The following is a 17,646-nucleotide window of genomic DNA, read 5'->3' on the forward strand; positions in this document are numbered from 1 at the left end:
GCATTTGAAATAATAAAAATAGATGGCTGATAACTTTAAAATATCTCTGTGGAACAGTAGGTGCTGAAACATCAAGGTTAAAATCTAAAAGAACAAAAACAGAATCTATACTTTCCCATTCCACAAAAGGGTAGATGGTTCATCAAAAACTAAAAGCAAATATCATATTTAATGGTGACATTTTAGAAGCATATCCATCAAAATCCCACTACTGCCTGTATCAAAGTATTACTGTACATTCCCAGCTACTCAAAAATATTAATAATCAAATATAAAAAGGGAAAGGGGGGAAATATCAGTTAAATTTTTAAGAAAAACAGATAAAACTACTAATAGAAGACACTATCATTATTTACATATGAATCCAGGAAAATACACAAATATATTTTTCAAGTATACTATTAGAATTTTTAAATAATTCAGCAAAATTTCTAGGTACAAAGTCTACATGAAAAATCAAACTTCCTAGAAATATAACAAAAGACAAAAAGTTAAAAAGAATCACAGTAACCAGAAAAACTATAAAGAACTCAGGAATACATCTAATAAAAGGTGAGTAAAACATCATCTTTTTTGACAAAGTAAATAGTTGATGGTGATTCAATTTGATGGTAATTCAATGAGGTTATTTTAAGTTCATGAATGTGAATACTCAATAAGAAGACACAAATTCTTAATAAAACCTGACATTCTACTTCTAAAATGTATATGAGAGAGTAAAGGGCCAAGAATAGCTTAGCTGATTCTAAAAACAAGCAAGATAGGAACACTTCCTTGCCAGGCACCAAAATAAACAAGAAAGCCAAAGATACTTGAGCAGTGTGGTATTAGGAGAGGGACAGTATAGTCCAGGGAAACACAAGACTATAAAAACCCACAGTTTATGGGAAAAGTATAGAAGTGGCATTAAAAATCAATGGGGCTCGTTGTTCTTACTCTTTGCAATTTTCTGACAGTTTATAAAACTATTCTAAAATAAAGTCCATTTAAGAAAAATATTTTTATTAAAGGGGGAAAGGATGAGCTACCACTAAATGCTGGATTAACTGGCTACGTATAAGAAAACAAAATTTCAGTTCCTGAAAAAGTATATAAAACATAAACTCCAAATAGCTTAAGAGAGTCAAGTTTAAAAGGCAAATTTGTAAAACATTTTAAAAACACATGCAAACATGTTTTATGATAGCAAAGTAGGAAAAGATTTTTTAAGACAAAAGAAATATAAATTATAAAAGAAATACTGACAAGTCTAACTACAATAAAGTAAAATTAACTATAATAAAATAATAAATAAGACCAACTATACAAGACTGGGGCTGTAGAGCTCAGTGGCAGAGCACCTGCCTAGTATAGGTGAGGCACTGGGTTCAATCCTTAGCACCACATAAAAATAAAAAAATAAAATAAAGGCATCCTGTCCATCTATAACTACAAAACAAATTTTTAAGAAGACCAACTACAGAGCTGGAGTTGTGGCTTAGCGGTAGCGCGCTCACCTAGCACATGCAAGGCCCTTGGTTCGATTCTCAGCACCACATAAAAATAAGTAAACAAAATAAAGGTATTGTGTCCAACTATAACTGAAAAATAAATATTTTTTTTAAAAAACTATACTGGGAGGTATTTACAGAACAGTGATAAGCATCCACTTAACTCTCTTATTTATTTATAGAGAAAACTGCACAATAACAACCAGGCAAAAAACAGACAATTCAGAAAAGAGACCAAAATGGTCCATATACATGGAAAGATGATTAACACCACTGGAAACCAGAGGAATGCAAACTAAAATAAACAAAGCTGAAATTTCAAAAGCCACACACAGCTTGTCTTGTCAGATTTTCAAAAATTAAAGTCTAACAAAACCAACAGAAAGGACAAGTGGAGAAATAAAAGCTCATGCACTGCTCAGAGGCATCTGCATTGGTACGATCACTTCAAAAAGAAATGTGGTTAGAAGAAAGGATTTTCACCACAAAGAATGACAAATGTCTGTTCTCTTATTGTCTAATTTTTTGAGTTCTTTGTATACTCTGGATATTAGGGCTCTATCTGAAGTGTGAGGAGTAAAGATTTGTTCCCAGGGTGTAGGCTCCCTATTTACCTCTCTTATTGTTTCTTTTGCTGAGAAAAAACTTTTTAGTTTGAGTAAGTCCCATTTGTTGATTCTAGTTATTAACTTTTGTGCTATGGGTGTCCTATTGAGGAATTTGGAGCCCGACCCCACCGACTGTAGATCGTAGCCAACTTTTTCTTCTATCAGACGGCGCGTCTCTGATTTGATATCAAGCTCCTTGATCCATTTTGAATTCACTTTTGTGCATGGCGAGAGAAAGGGATTCAGTTTCATTTTGTTGCATATGGATTTCCAGTTTTCCCAGCACCATTTGTTGAAGATGCTATCCTTCCTCCATTGCATGTTTTTAGCCCCTTTATCAAATATAAGAAAGTTGTAGTTTTGTGGATTGGTTTCTGTGTCCTCTATTCTGTACCATTGGTCCACCCGTCTGTTTTGGTACCAGTACCATGCTGTTTTTGTTACTATTGCTCTGTAGTATAGTTTGAAGTCTGGTATCGCTATACCACCTGATTCACACTTCCTGCTTAGCATTGTTTTTGCTATTCTGGGTCTTTTATTTTTCCATATGAATTTCATGATTGCTTTCTCTATTTCTACAAGAAATGCCGTTGGGATTTTGATTGGCATTGCATTAAACCTATAGAGAACTTTTGGTAATATCGCCATTTTGATGATGTTAGTTCTGCCTATCCATGAACAGGGTATATTTTTCCATCTTCTAAGATCTTCTTCTATTTCTCTCTTTAGGGTTCTGTAGTTTTCATTGTATAAGTCTTTCACCTCTTTTGTTAGGTTGATTCCCAAGTATTTTATTTTTTTTGAAGATATTTTGAATGGAGTGGTTGTCCTCATTTCCATTTCAGAGGATTTGTCGCTGATATACAGGAATGCCTTTGATTTATGCGTGTTGATTTTATATCCTGCCACTTTGCTGAATTCATTTATTAGCTCTAATAGTTTCTTTGTAGAGCAGCACAGTTCACAATAGCAAGACTGTGGAACCAACCTAGATGCCCTTCAATAGACGAATGGATAAAAAAAATGTGGCATTTATACACAATGGAGTATTACTCTGCATTAAAAAATGACAAAATCATAGAATTTACAGGGAAATGGATGGCATTAGAGCAGATTATGCTAAGTGAAGCTAGCCAATCCCTAAAAAACAAATGCCAAATGTCTTCTTTGATATAAGGAGAGTAACTAAGAACAGAGTAGGGACGAAGAGCAGGAGAAGAAGATTAACATTTAACAGGGATGAGAGGTGGGAGGGAAAGGGAGAGAGAAGGGAAATTGCATGGTAATGGAAGGAGACCCTCAGGGTTATACAGTGGAGGAGGTAGAGAGAGAGGAGGGGAGGGGAGGGGAGAGGTGGGGAGGGGGGAGGGTGGAGGACGGGAAAGGCAGCGGAGCACAACAGACACTAGTATGGCAATTTGTAAATCAATGGATGTGTAACTGATGTGATTCTGCAATCTGGGTATGGGGTAAAGGTGGGAGTTCATAACCCACTTGAATCAAAGTGTGGAATATGATATGTCAAGAAATTTGTAATGTTTTGAACAACCCACAATAAAAAATTAAAAAAAAAAAAAAAAAAAAAAGAATCAAAGTCCAGTGGTCCTGTGGTTGTCATGAATGCCTGTGTGGAGAAAGACAGCCAGGAAGCAGATGAACCACTCCCACTTCTTGCTACTTGAGGACTGAAAAACACCAGGAGCAATGGTAGGGAAGCCCCAAGTGTTTAATATTACACAGAACTGTCTGAGATTAGTTTCTGATATACACTTGAATGGTGGTAAAAATACTGAGTTATACAAAACTTAGAAAGTTATATTTCTTGCACACCTGCTTTTATGGAATGAGATTTGGCTAAACAACGACTCAGAGATCAATCCAATTACCTCAAATATTTGGAAGTATAATGGAAAAAGTATACATGGACATAAAGACAGGATCTCAAACTTCCTGCAAAATGACAGAGGCTTCTGAAACTAAAATGTGATTTAGAACCTTATCCCAGTCATAAGGTTTATTATGATATTTAAAATGTATTGCTTACTTGCTTGTATCTTTAATAGACGAGGTGTGTTTTTTTTTTTTTTTTGATTGTGTACTTTTAGGAAGAAAAATATTTTCAATACTCATCTGAATTTTAGTTTATTTCTTGAAACCTAATAAAGTTGCAATATTATGTTATCAAATGTACATCATAAAGCATACTAACCCAATAGATTTCAAAATTATTGGAAAAATCCTATGCAAAAATAAATTTCTTTCCTTTCCTCAAAAAAAAAAAAAAAGAATGACAAATGTCTTGAGGCAATAGATATATTTAGCCTGAATTAAACATTACACAATGTATGCATATATGTTTACATCACATGGTATTCCACTAATATTGTATATTTTGTTTTTATATATGAGTTGAAAAATAATGTTTTCACAAAAACAACTTGGTAGGGGCTGGGATTGTGGCTCAGCAGTAGAGTGCTCGCCTAGCACGGGCGGGACCCGGGTTCGATCCTCAGCACCACACATAAAAATAAATGCATTGTGATGTGTCCATCTACACCTAAAAAATAAAATAATAATAATAAAAAAAAATTTGGCAAGCAGAGCTGAAAATACACAACGTTCCTATATGTACATACAGACATGTGCACCCTAATAGTAGAGCTTCTCCACTTTTTGAGAATCATGGCACATATGGAAAATAAAAGCACTTACATAAGTGTGTGAATGGAAGAGGCTGCATGTGGCTAGAGAGCACGTGCATAGAGATTCTGACTCAGACACATATATAACCCATTTCCAAGAAATTCATGGTTGGGAAACTGTCCTATAAAATATGCATACAAATAACCATTGCTATAAGGTTCATATGAACAAAAACTGGAAACAACTTACACTTTGTCTAAGCATAGGGGAATGAATAGATTGTGATCTATTATGTAATGAAGTACTACATAGTGGTTAAAATTAACAAATGTAAGAACACTTTAGGACCAGTTGATTTTAAATGCCAAGGGAGGCCTGAAGTAAGGACAGAAGAAACCCGAAAGACATCATATAATTTTGTAGAATCAAGATTTTCACTGTTTTATACACATGAGTTGTAAGAGAATTCATCTCATATTAGGATACATAGCTCCCACTGCATGTAGAGAGAATTCTTTAAATAACAGACCTCAAAATCTTAAATATTAAGTCTCAAACAAGATGTTATGAAATAAAACGCACATCAAGAAAACAGCAGCAAAAGGAAAAACATTTAATTTGTGTTCTCTTTAGGTTTTATTTCTTAACCTATGCTGGTACCAAAAAGAAAAGAAGTAAGAAGTCCAGTTTCATTACAGTCATAATCACAGCCTTCCCAGCAGGAGCATGAATCAAATGAATAAAGAAGCCACAAATGAAATGCCTGTGTACCCTGGGAGTAATTGCTCAGTCAAAATGTTCCAAAGGCAGTTTGCCAAATGAAAGGACATACTGGGAGTCCAAAAGCTTAAACCAACATTTTTACTACAATTATTGGCTTTTCTCCACATTTTCCCATCCTTCTACCTGATGGCTGAATAACTACATATAAATTAAACAATAGTTTCCCTGTAATTACAAAATACTGTGACTGATAAGAACAACAAGAGAAAGTCTTGCAAAATGCATTCTTTACATATTTGAAGTGGAAACAGCATGAGACCAGGCTCAAACAACAACCATCTTAGTTGACCCCAGGCCAGTCCCTCAAATCTCCCTGGGAATCAGTTTCCATATCTATAAAATGATTTTTTAAATAATGTCTGAATAGTTAGAATATGCACAATTTTTCTTACATTAGTTAGTAGGGGTTTCATACAAAACAAAATGCACGTTCATAATTTTGTCTATTCTCTTCGCTTGTTTTATTAGTTTATAGATGTTCTTTATATATTCTGGACATTTAATCTCCATCAAATCAATGCCAACCTTTCCATGAGCATGAACTTTTCTGTTAATTGCCCATTACCTGCCCAGGTCTTTATTATGCCATTTCTTTTCTTCACTAACATGTAGTTGGTAAACAAAAAGGATGTTAATCATTTTTTGTTAATGTATTATTTGCTTCTGCCAATCTATGCCTTGACTTTTCATTTTCTTTATTTTTTAATTAGATGATGCATACCCATACAAAATTCTATATAATTTTTATACCTTGAATATATGATCATATACTTAAAATTAATAGATAAGTATAAAAATAATAATAGTACTGACAACAGTACCTGCCCTGACTACTTCACAAAACTGTTGTGTGGATGATAAAATATATCTTGCAAACTATCACTTTTAAACTATGACAGAAAAGTCACTCGCAACTCTACCTTTAAATAAGACATCTGAAAGACGACTCATTCACAAGCAATCAAAACTCTCACTTAATTAATAATAACCTGAAAGTTCTCAGGAATCACCTCCAACCTTAATTTATGGCACCCCAATGGGAAATCCGTTTTACCCAGGGATTTCCTATTGCAACTTCTTCTATCAAAGTGTCAATTTTAATGGATTACATGCTCAATCCTACTGTTTCACAAGATGAGAGGGGAGCTTTAAGAGCCCATGTTAAACTCCCTGCTGAAAATGGCTGTTACTTTCTAGGCTGACTTGCAGAGCACTCCACAAGCAGACTCTTAGGACTTATTGTTCATGATTAAGAATAAGACAAAATTTCTTCCCTTTATTTATAGAAATCTTCTTCACTCCACTGATTTTTTTATGTCCTTAGTAACATTTGAAGCAATATCTACAAAATTTACATCTTCCTCATTTATACAATCCCCTTTAATAATGTGATACAAATTGATAAAGTTCCAAAGACTAGAACTTCAATTACATGAAAAGATTTCACTACATAATTTAAAGAATGTCAAGTTTTCCCACATTCACTCGTAAAAATAACTTGAGTCAGAAAATCAGCAGAACAGAGTGTGATTAAGTCAAATAACAGTTCCCCAAGGAGACTCATGTCCTAAACCCTAGAGCCTTTGAGCAGGTCATGGCAAAGGGTACTTCACAGGTGTGATCAGGTTAAAGACCTTAAGTTGGAGAAATTCATCTGAACTACCCACATGTGCTCAATCTAATCCCAGAAATACTTAGAAGAGAAAGGAGGTAGCAAAAAAGTAGGTCAGAGAGATGCAGCGTGAGAAAGATGTCCACAACCACTGCTGATTTTGAACCTGGAGGAAGGGGGCCAGGAGCCGAGCTAATGGCAGCCTACAGTAGCTGGAAAGGGCAAGGAAACAAACCACCCCTAGACTCTCCAGAAAGGAACACAGCCCTGCCCAACAACTTGATTTTAACACAAGAGGACTCATGCTAGATTTCTGACCAACAGAAATTTTATGTTTTAACTCACTACATCTGTGTGACTAGAAAACTGCTATACAGAGGCTGGTTTCTTTTCAGTAGAACAAACTACTTAGAAGAGTCTACTCTGAAACCTAATTCCTGAGTTAAAATCATAGCTCTGCTACTTGTCAGCTATGTATGTTTAAGCTAATTATAAACCTCCCTAGGCCTCAGTTTTCTCAGTTATAAAATGAGGCTCCTAATAATAGCCATTTCAGAAGATTGTTGAAGGACCAAATGTAAAGCACTTAAAATATCATTTCATTTTTAGTAGACACTAAAGACATCTTAATCTGCTATTAGATTTTAGTCATCATTTTAACTACTTATTCATTCACCCACCAAAAAATCATGAGGTCAACAGTCTCCAAAAGGGTCAAAAGTAAATAATAAAACCGTCTAAAAGAAAAATTTGCACATATCTCTAAAAGCAGTCTCCATAATGGCCCCAGCTTCAATAAACTACCATGCAGTGCTTCAAGAGTTGTTCCTAATAATGTCAAAGTCCAAATATCACCATGAACTCCACTAAGTGACAAAGGCTTACTCCAGAATCTGACAGAAAATGTGCCCATCAAAAAGTAAAGATTGGAAAGATGGTGGAATGAGATGGACATCATTACTCTAGGTCCATGTGTGATGGCACATACGGTGTGATGCTACATGGTATACAACCAGAGAAATGAAAAGTTGTGCTGCAGTTGTGTAAATGAATCAAAATGTGTTGTGCTGTCATATATAACTAATTGGAATAAATAAATAAATTTTTAAAAAAGAGTAGAGCTGTCATATTAAAAATAACAGACGTGGCAAAATTAGTTTCTACTTGAATTTGCCATAATTGTCATTATTCAGCTTATTTGATATTTATAAAGCACTTTTATTTGCAAAGCCTACACTTTCATTTGTTCATAAACAATTAAATTTTTTATTTCACTTGGCCATTTACAGGGCAACATTTGCATACAGTAATAAAATCAGACTAGACAGTGAGATTCACATTTCAAAAATGCCAAGATGTAACAATTGGTAATTTCCACAAAAAGTAGAGGTGAAACACAAATTAAAAGTATAAATGTATCTTTATTTCATAATTCTACACTCAGTAACAGCTCAGGAGAGAATCAAAAACTCAGTGAAAAGTAACACTACATCAAAAGGAGGAAAAAAATAAAGACATTCCTAACTCAACGAAAAGATTTGTGTTCTCTTTTAAAGCATTATAATAAAAAATCAGTGTTTGGGATATTTTAAAAATCGTAAGAAAACTGGCAGAAGAAAAATCTATTATAGAATAATTCCTATACTTTTCTACAGTAAAAGTAATAAACTTCAAAATTCCAAGCCTAAATAACCCTAAAATGATTTAATTAAATGGTATTTTAAAGGACAATGAAATATGCCACAGGAATAAAATATTGTTAAGCTCTCAAAAGAAATACTTTCAATTAGCTACACAAAATGTATTGGTCGATTACAAATTATTTTTTCTCTTTTCTAGTTTTACATTATTTCAAGCTCTACAGAACTATGGATCTAATAAGAACTATTACAACTAATTTTTATCTGAAAGCCAGTAACAGATATTACTATTTTTAAAAAGACATGGAGGACTCTGGGTGCCAAACGAAGGCACTTGCAAAGCATCACACAACACACCCAATTTCTCTTCCACAACCCAAAACTGCAATAGCAGAGAAATTCTTTGTAGAGGCCCAAAAACTCTGATTCTAGCTTAGCCTAGCCCTTTGCTGAAGGGGCAAGTTTGAGCCACTACAGAAAATCCAACTAAATATTTATATCCAGAATCAAAGAGAGACCTCCAACCCCAAACTTAAACATAGACTATAATGGCTCTCCTATGTCTCATTCAGTAGTATGCTAGGTCACCCCAAAGAAGGATTAGTTTACAGATAATTCCTCCAAATGTGTTAAGTGTGTGCACACAAGTAGGCAAGTATATTTGGAAGTAGTGAGGCCACAGGAAGATGCACAAGCAACCAGGTCACAGGAGAAAAGTCACATACTCAAAAGCTCTCAAGGACCAGAGATGAAACAGTAAGTGAAACAGGAGCAATAAAGTTATATTAAAAAGGAAAGAACATGCCTGCCAAGATTTCAGCTTTAGAAAACCAACAGTGCTGGTGAAAGGAAACGTCCACATCTGGAATCTACACGCAGGCCAGGGTTAGCTGCCCGTATTCAACTATGAAAATGCAATAGGCTCAACTGATGGTTTTATATCATTTTTTTTTCTTCTTAGTTATACATGACAGTAGAGTCCACTTTGATAAAATTATACTTGCATAGAATACATCTCATTCTAATTAGAGCCCTATTCTTGTGGATATATATGATGGCATATTCATATATGTAACACAGGAAAGTTACATGAGATTCTTTCCACTGTCTTTCCTATTTCCATCCTCTCTCCCTTCCCTTCATTCCCCTTTGTCTAAACCTCTGAACATCTCTTCTTCTCCTCCCCCTCCTTTATTGTGGATCAGCTTCCACATATCGAAAAAACATTCAATCTTTGGTTTGTTGGGATTGGCTTATTTCACTTAGCATGATAGTCTCCAGATCAATCTTTTACCAGTAAAAGTCATAAAGTCATTCTTCTTTATGGCTGAGTAATACGCCACTGTGTATATATACCACATTTTCTATATCCACTCATCTGTTGAAGGGCACCTAGGTTGGCTCCATAGCTTAGTTATTGTGAACTGTGCTGCTATAAACATTGATAAGTCATGTAATATGCTGCTTTTTTAAAATCCTTTGGATATATACCAAGGAGTGGGAAAACTGGGTCAAATGGTGGTTCTATTCCTAGTTTTTTGAGAAATCTCCACACTGCTTTCTAGAGTTATTGTACAAATTTGCAGTTCCATCAGCAATGTATGAGTGTACCTTTTTCTCTACGTCCTTGCCAACACTTATTGTTACTTGTATTCTTGATAATTGCCATTCTGACTGGAGTGAGATAAAATCTCAGTGTAGTTTTAATTTGCATTTCTCTAATATCTAATATCTAGAGATGTTAAACTATTTTTTCATATATTTCTTCTTGAGAAGTGTTGATAAACTCTTAGCCAAGCTAACCAAAAGAAAGAGGGAAAAAACTCAAATTATTAAAATTCATGATGAAAAAGAAAACATCACCACAGATACTAGTGAAATACAAAGGATAATCAGACGTTAATTTGAAAATTTAAACTCTAATATACTAGAAAATCTTTAAGACATCAACAAATTCCTAGAGACATACAACCTACCCAAATTGAACCAGGAGAATAGAAAATTTAAACAGATTAATTTCAAGTAATGAACTGAAGATGCCCTCAAAAGCCTACCAACAAAGAAAAGCCCAGGGCTGGATGGATTCTTAGCCAAGTTCTACCAGTTCTTTAAAGAAGAACTAACACCATTCCTCCTTAAATTATTCCATGAAATAGAAAAGGAGGAAATGCTTCCAAACTCAGAATAAGAAGCTAGTTTCACCCTGATACCAAAACCAGACAAAGATACCTCAAGGAAAGAAAAATTCAGACCAATATCCTTGATAAACATAGATACAAAAACTCTTAAAAACACAGGGGCAAATCTCATACAAAAAAACATTAAGGGACTGGGGCTGGGGCTCAGTGGTAGAGCGCATGTCTAGCACATGTGAGGCACTGGGTTTGATCCTCAGAACACATAAAAATAAACAAAATAAAGGCATGCTTTCTATCTACAACTACAAAATTAAAAAAAAATACACATTAAAAAGATAGTGCTGCCAAATGTTTTCTCTGATATGAGGTGGTGGGGGTTGACTCATAGAGGGATAGGGAGGGAGAGCAGGGAGGATTAGATTAATTCTAGATAGGAAAGAGGGGTGGGATGGAAAGGGAGGGGAAAGGGAATTACCAAGGATGGTGGAATGTGATGGTCATCATTATACAAAGTACATGTATAAAGACTTGAATTGGGTGTCAACATACCTTATATACAAACAGAGATATGAAAATTGTGCTCTATATGTGTAATAAGGATTGTAATGCATTCCACTGTCATCGTGTATTTTTAAAAAATAATAAAATCAATTAAAAAAAAAAAAAGATAATGCACCATGATCAAGTGTGCTTCATCCCAAGGATGCAAGTTCGGTTCAACATAGAGAAATCAATAAATGATGGTTTTCTGTCTTATTTCCTGTGAGGGTCACAAAGGGCTCATTATAGGTACCAAAGCACTTACCTCAGACCTCCACAGATACTCAATAGGCATACTAAAACATTTTGTGGCTGAAGAATGAAAACTTACCACTTGAGCTTCCAGGAGTAGAGTATTGAGCAGCATCAAGGAATTTGCGTGGAGTAGGGAGGTTTGTAACATCGATCAGAGGACCAGGAGAAGCATCTTTCACGTGGGAGCTTTGGGGAAAATGAACAGTAGTTACCATTTTCGCTAAAACCAACTTAAGTCCTACTAGGTGCCTGGCCCTTATCACTTTCCTTTTTGCTACAAGCCCTCTTCACACTGTGATTTCAAACATCTCACAAGCACATTTCCAATAAAGAGGTGACTGACACAGCCAGGAGCATAAAAATGTAGTCTAAAGATTCAAAGTATTTAAATGATATTCTGGATCATCTGGATGACCACCTTATAATGACATTGTGCCAAGCTATTGCACAATTTCTTTATATTCTCCTTTATATTAAAGAATACCTTAGCAAGAAAAGTTCAAATGACATCATGACATGATATCTAAATGAAGGTTTACTAGTACAGAAACTTCATTTAAATTTGTATTATTCAAGCAGATTTTTACATATTTTTTCAGAAGTTAACTACTCTTCGTTTTCTTTAAAAGAGACCATAAATTTCAACAAGTTGGGAATCACTAAAATAAAGCTGATTTAAAGATTCTCAAACAGGCTGATTTAGTATTTGATTAGCTTTAAAAAAAAAAAAAAAAAATCTTCTTTTAAAGCCTAGTCCCTCCTGTTAATAATAAACTACAGAGTGTCTTTAAAAAAAAAACAAAAAAACACTGATCTTAAATGATACAAAGATTATAAAGAACACTTCAATTTTCAAGCTATCCTATTAAATTTATGAGCACCTGTTACCTATAAGAAAGTAGGCAATGCTAATGCAGATGAAACCTGGGCCCTGCCCTCAAGAAACTAAATGATCTAGCCACACAACAGGACCACAGAAGAGCTGCTCTAACATCAGTTCCAAGGATATAGAGTCAAAGTCATAGTTCTCACTTCTTTCCCATTTCAAAAAACACCATCAGTAGTAATGGCTACCCTTGGATTGATTTTCAAAGTAGGTCATAAAAGGACAATAGGCACAGGGGGAGAAAGGAAAAGACCATCTCCATCAGAAAGGTATCTCCAAGAAGGATGGACTGAGAGATGTGAGCAATTGTGAATGACACCTGCAACCACCCCATGGTCATGTGTCCCCATTTCCTTCCACACTCTTTTGGAACCAAGATGCTAGTTGTGTGAGTATTTTGGTTATTCATTCATTCATTCATTCATTTAGTGGTGCTGGGGATGGAACCCACGCTAGGCAAGCACTTTACTATTGTGCTACATGCTATACCCAGGCATGTGTGCATTTTGAGCTTACTTTAAAAAAACGGTTCCTTCAGAAAAATTTGAAAAATAAGGTTTGTTAAAGAGTAAAATTATCAGTTAAGGTATCACTGTTTTCATTGAGTCTTAATAATGTATGAGCCATTGTTCTAAGCCTTGAGGATGACTATGACAGTCATTAACTTTTCCCTTTTCACTTACCCAGAAAAGAAAGGAAATCATTACCCAAACAATTACTGAGCATCTGATCGTGTTCAGCACTGTGCTCTGTGCTGAAGATGCAAGTGTGCTAGGATATGAGCTACACCAAATTGCAAAATTCTAATAGTTCACTCACAGGCTAATGTGAAGTTGAAAGTATAAGATATAAAAGCTATATTAGGAGGAATTGAACCATCATAGTTCTGATGATTTTTCCACCAACATAAAACCATAAGCTCCTAATTGCCTCAACGATCTTTAAACATTCCAAGTCTTCAAAAAACACAATATTTTGTAATAAAAGTTTATGTATTTATAAAATCAGTTAGATCAGAGGTTTATCCTTCTTCCATCTTTTATGATTACTTTTGCATTCTCGTTGTTTTATTTTTATCTACCTTATCACTTTTTATCTGTCTTTTTCTCATAATTAGAAAACTAGCTGTCCATATTTCCCTAGCACCCTAGCCCATGGATCCGGAGTCTACTGAGGTTTATAATACTGCTACTGAGTGATTAATAAAAAGTCAATTTCAAATTTACAATGACAGGAAAATTATGTATTTCAGAAATATTTAAATAACCAAGTGATTTTTAAAGGAGGATAAAGGTATCAATTAGCAGGAAAATCCAGGTAGATGTATAGCTATAATACTACCTGCCAAATCTAATAATAAATAAGTACAGTTAGTACATATGTATGTGCATACTGACATGTATATACACATGAGAATCTGTAACAGTACATACTTCTAAGAACACAGAGCACACGATTCATCTTAAATTAAAACCTACATTATTTTCTCAGTTTTAACCTAAAAATATATTTCAGTTAAATATAGGGTGATAAATGGCTTGCATTTCAACTCTGAAAAACAAAACCTCCCAACTTTATAATCAGAGCCAGAGGGCTCTCAAACTCCATCAATAAACTTGTAGAAAGTCAATTTACTGCAGAACTATTTTCATAGACTCATCTCTTTCTCTCTCTAAAAATTTCCCTTAGGCCTCAATTTTCTCCTTTGTGAACACTAACCCAAAGGCAAGTAACTCTGGAAATGATTTTTGGTTTTTTTCTTGTTCTTTTATGGAAGGACTTGCTTTCAAAAGTTCCAGAGAAAAAAAAAGGATACACCCACTCATTTAGTAACTACAGACATGAAGTTTGGCAGACAGGTAGGTGTTATTATGGAATATCACATTTAATGTGTATGGACCTTAGTTTTCGTTTAAGAAGAGAAAAGAAGACCTCTTCTCACCATATCAGAGATAAAGGTGAAAACTCTTAATTACTTCAAAGGGTTTTGAATCCCTCAATGTATTTTATAAAATAAAAACTGAGATAAAAAATAATTTTTTGAAGTTTGTAATTAATATGAACCACTTTATTCTGAGAGAGATATTGATATTTTTCTTTTTAAATACATATAACAACTTTTTTATTTTAAATCCATTCAGAATCATTCATGACTGAATTGAAAACAATAGCTGATATATACTAAATCCCTCCTAGCCTAAGAGAGTCTTGCAAAATCACCAATTGTATATTGGGATTGCATGTGTTTTGCAATTCAATAACAACATGGTGGAGGACAGGAAAACTATAAAACAAATGAAGCCAAACCAAAAATAAACAACAACTACTGCCCCCATAACCCCAAGAAATTTCTGGTCATTAATCAACCATCCCAGCTAATTAGGATCTGCTTCTAAATGTGTTTGATCTCAGAATTAAATCCATGAAAACTGTTCTTGTTTGTTTGTTTTTAAAGAAGGGCAAGAAGTACTAGGCTTACTGAATATTTGCTTTTTAATTAGAACATATTTCTATTCCTTTGCTTAGTAATCAATGGTCCAACTATGTCCAAAATTTATAGTTGCAACTCATCTGGCTGATCTTAATATCAAACCAAAGACTGACACAGGTGAGCTGAACTGTAAGCTATAACTCTAGTTATAACCTCTATAACCAGACAGTTGGCACAGTACCTATCAAAGAGCAAATGCACATAAAAGTTTGTTAAGTCACACTGAGATGAGAAATATCTGTCATTTGATACTATGCGTTTAGTACATGTTTAAGTGAACCATGAAACAGGAATGACTGGCACAGTAAGTCTATATAGTTCTATGAACTGGCTGAACATACAGAAAGAACAATGAGTGATTTAGAAGACATAAAAGTAAAAAAGAGTCATAGTTTCAAATGGCAGACCAAGGACAAAGATGTGGTAATAGAAAATAAAGTGAAATGAAAACATTAAAAATCAAAGCAGCCAGGTGCAGTGGTGCACACCTGTAATCCCAGTACCTTGGAAGTCTGAGGCAGGAGAATCCCAAGTTCCAGGCCAGCCTCTGCAACTTAATGAAACCCTGTCTCATTTAAATAAAAAGTGAAAAACAGGGCTGGGAATATGGGTAATAATAAGGTCAACAACCTTGGATTAAGCCCCCAAGATCAAATGAATAAATAAAGCAAGCAAGCAAGCAAAGAGGGGAAAAAAAAAAAAAACGAAAAGAAAATGACATGTAAACAGAAAAAAATAAAAGATGAAACAGGGATCAAATAACATGATGGGATCCACAACAATCTCAACACATTTCAGAGACAAATACAGACACCAAACCCATGAGTTTGAAACGTTCTGCTCCATAAGCTAGGAGATGTCTGAAGATGTCCAAAGAAGCAAGAGCAAGCCAAGAGCTAACCCAGGAGGCATGCAATAAATGAAAAAATTGACTTTTTAATTATTTTATGTGGTTATAAAGGTGTTTTTTATGAAAACATAAAAATAAGCCATTAACTTCATTTTGATGTAATACCTTTCAAAATGTTTTACCAAAAAAAAAAAAAAAAAGTCTATCCACCACAAAACTGGAATTTCAAATAGAATAAGATATACTCCATGTTTGTAAAAATACGTCCAAATATACTCTAATGTCACATGTATCTAAAAGGAATAGATTTTTTTAAAAAACTTTAAAAAGTTTAAGACACAGGCACAGCGGTACATGCCTGTAATCCCAGCAGCCCAGGAAGCTGAGGCAGAAGGGCCTCAAGTTCAAAGCCAACCTCAGCAACAGCGATGTGCTAAACAACTCAGTGAAACCTTGTGTCTAAATAAAATACAAAAAAAAAAAGGGGGGGGGGGGGGCTGGGAATGTGGCTCAGTGGTTAAGTGTGCCTGAGTTCAATCCCTGGTACCAAAAAAAGAGAAGTCTCTTCATACACACATACCCCAGAAAAGGCACATTTGATGTTTTCAGCATTTTTTTTTTATCATCTTGCATACAGTTCCGAATTCTAGTTTTTCCCTTCAACAGTACAATCTAAACATTTTTACATTTCATTAAAAAAAAAATCTCTAAAATCATTGATAAATGTAGTATCTTACAAGTAATACATGCTCATAGTACACACAGGGAAGTCCTTTCCTATTCCTCACCTCCCAATTCTATTTCCCATAGGTAACTCTGATGAGAGCTTTGGTATTATACTTCAAGGCATTTTCTATACACATACAAGTATTTATGTCTATATAAATATAAGTGATACATATTTAAATATATACTCAATTCTTACACAATAAGTTCATATAATATATATTGTTTTCAACTTGTTTTGGGGGGCCAACATATTTCAGAAATCTTACCAAATCAGCACATAGAGATCTTTCCCATTTGAAGGTCCAGCATTACATGGAATGGATGTATAATGCATTGAACCATATTCCACTTCATGAACATTACAATCATGTGGGGATTTGTGGTTGTTGTTCTTACCTATAATGTTGCACTAAACATCCTATTATAGACATTTTTATGAACTAGTAGTACTTTTGTACTTCCATTCCTAGAAATGGACTCCCATGCTCAAAGACTATGCAAATTTTTATGCTTAAAAAGGCATCTTGGCCAAGAAAAAACTATTTCTTTCCATCCTGCCAACAAAGTATGTTGTGGGTGTCTTTAACTTTGATTATCTGTTAATTAAAAAACTGCATTTGATTTCTTCAATCTGTATTTCTCATGATATTGAACAATCTTCCCATGTTTATTACCTATTTGCATTTAAATCTATGAATTACCCTTTGCCCTTTTTACTATTATTCTGAAAACTATTTTAGTATTTTAGTTACTAAAGCTTTATATAATATAAATATTTTTCTCAGAGTCAGCGATTTATCTTTTGGTTCCATCTTGCTATAGACACCTTTTCAGATTTTCAATATTTAGATTATTTCATGTTGTTCTTTACATTTTCTGACATTCTTAGAAAAGCATCCTCTACACTTAGTTCTTGTATTTTAATGTTAATGAAGTTTTATCATGTGATTATTAAATCTAGCTAGAACTTTTTGTATGTAA

General features: G+C 34.3%; 1 protein-coding gene across 2 annotated transcripts in view; it reads right to left on the reverse strand.

Moving 5' to 3' along the window:
• Positions 1-17,646, reverse strand: part of Exoc4 (exocyst complex component 4) — a 765,522-nt gene that overhangs the window by 678,558 nt on the left and 69,318 nt on the right. For both annotated transcript variants that reach the window (XM_027950110.2, XM_027950111.2), the window contains exon 5: positions 11,786-11,895. In XM_027950110.2, the coding sequence (XP_027805911.2) occupies positions 11,786-11,895 (110 nt within the window). The remainder of the gene's footprint in view (positions 1-11,785; positions 11,896-17,646) is intronic.

The sequence above is a fragment of the Marmota flaviventris genome, chromosome 1, assembly GCF_047511675.1.
Source record: "Marmota flaviventris isolate mMarFla1 chromosome 1, mMarFla1.hap1, whole genome shotgun sequence".
NCBI classification, from domain to species: Eukaryota; Metazoa; Chordata; class Mammalia; order Rodentia; family Sciuridae; genus Marmota; species Marmota flaviventris.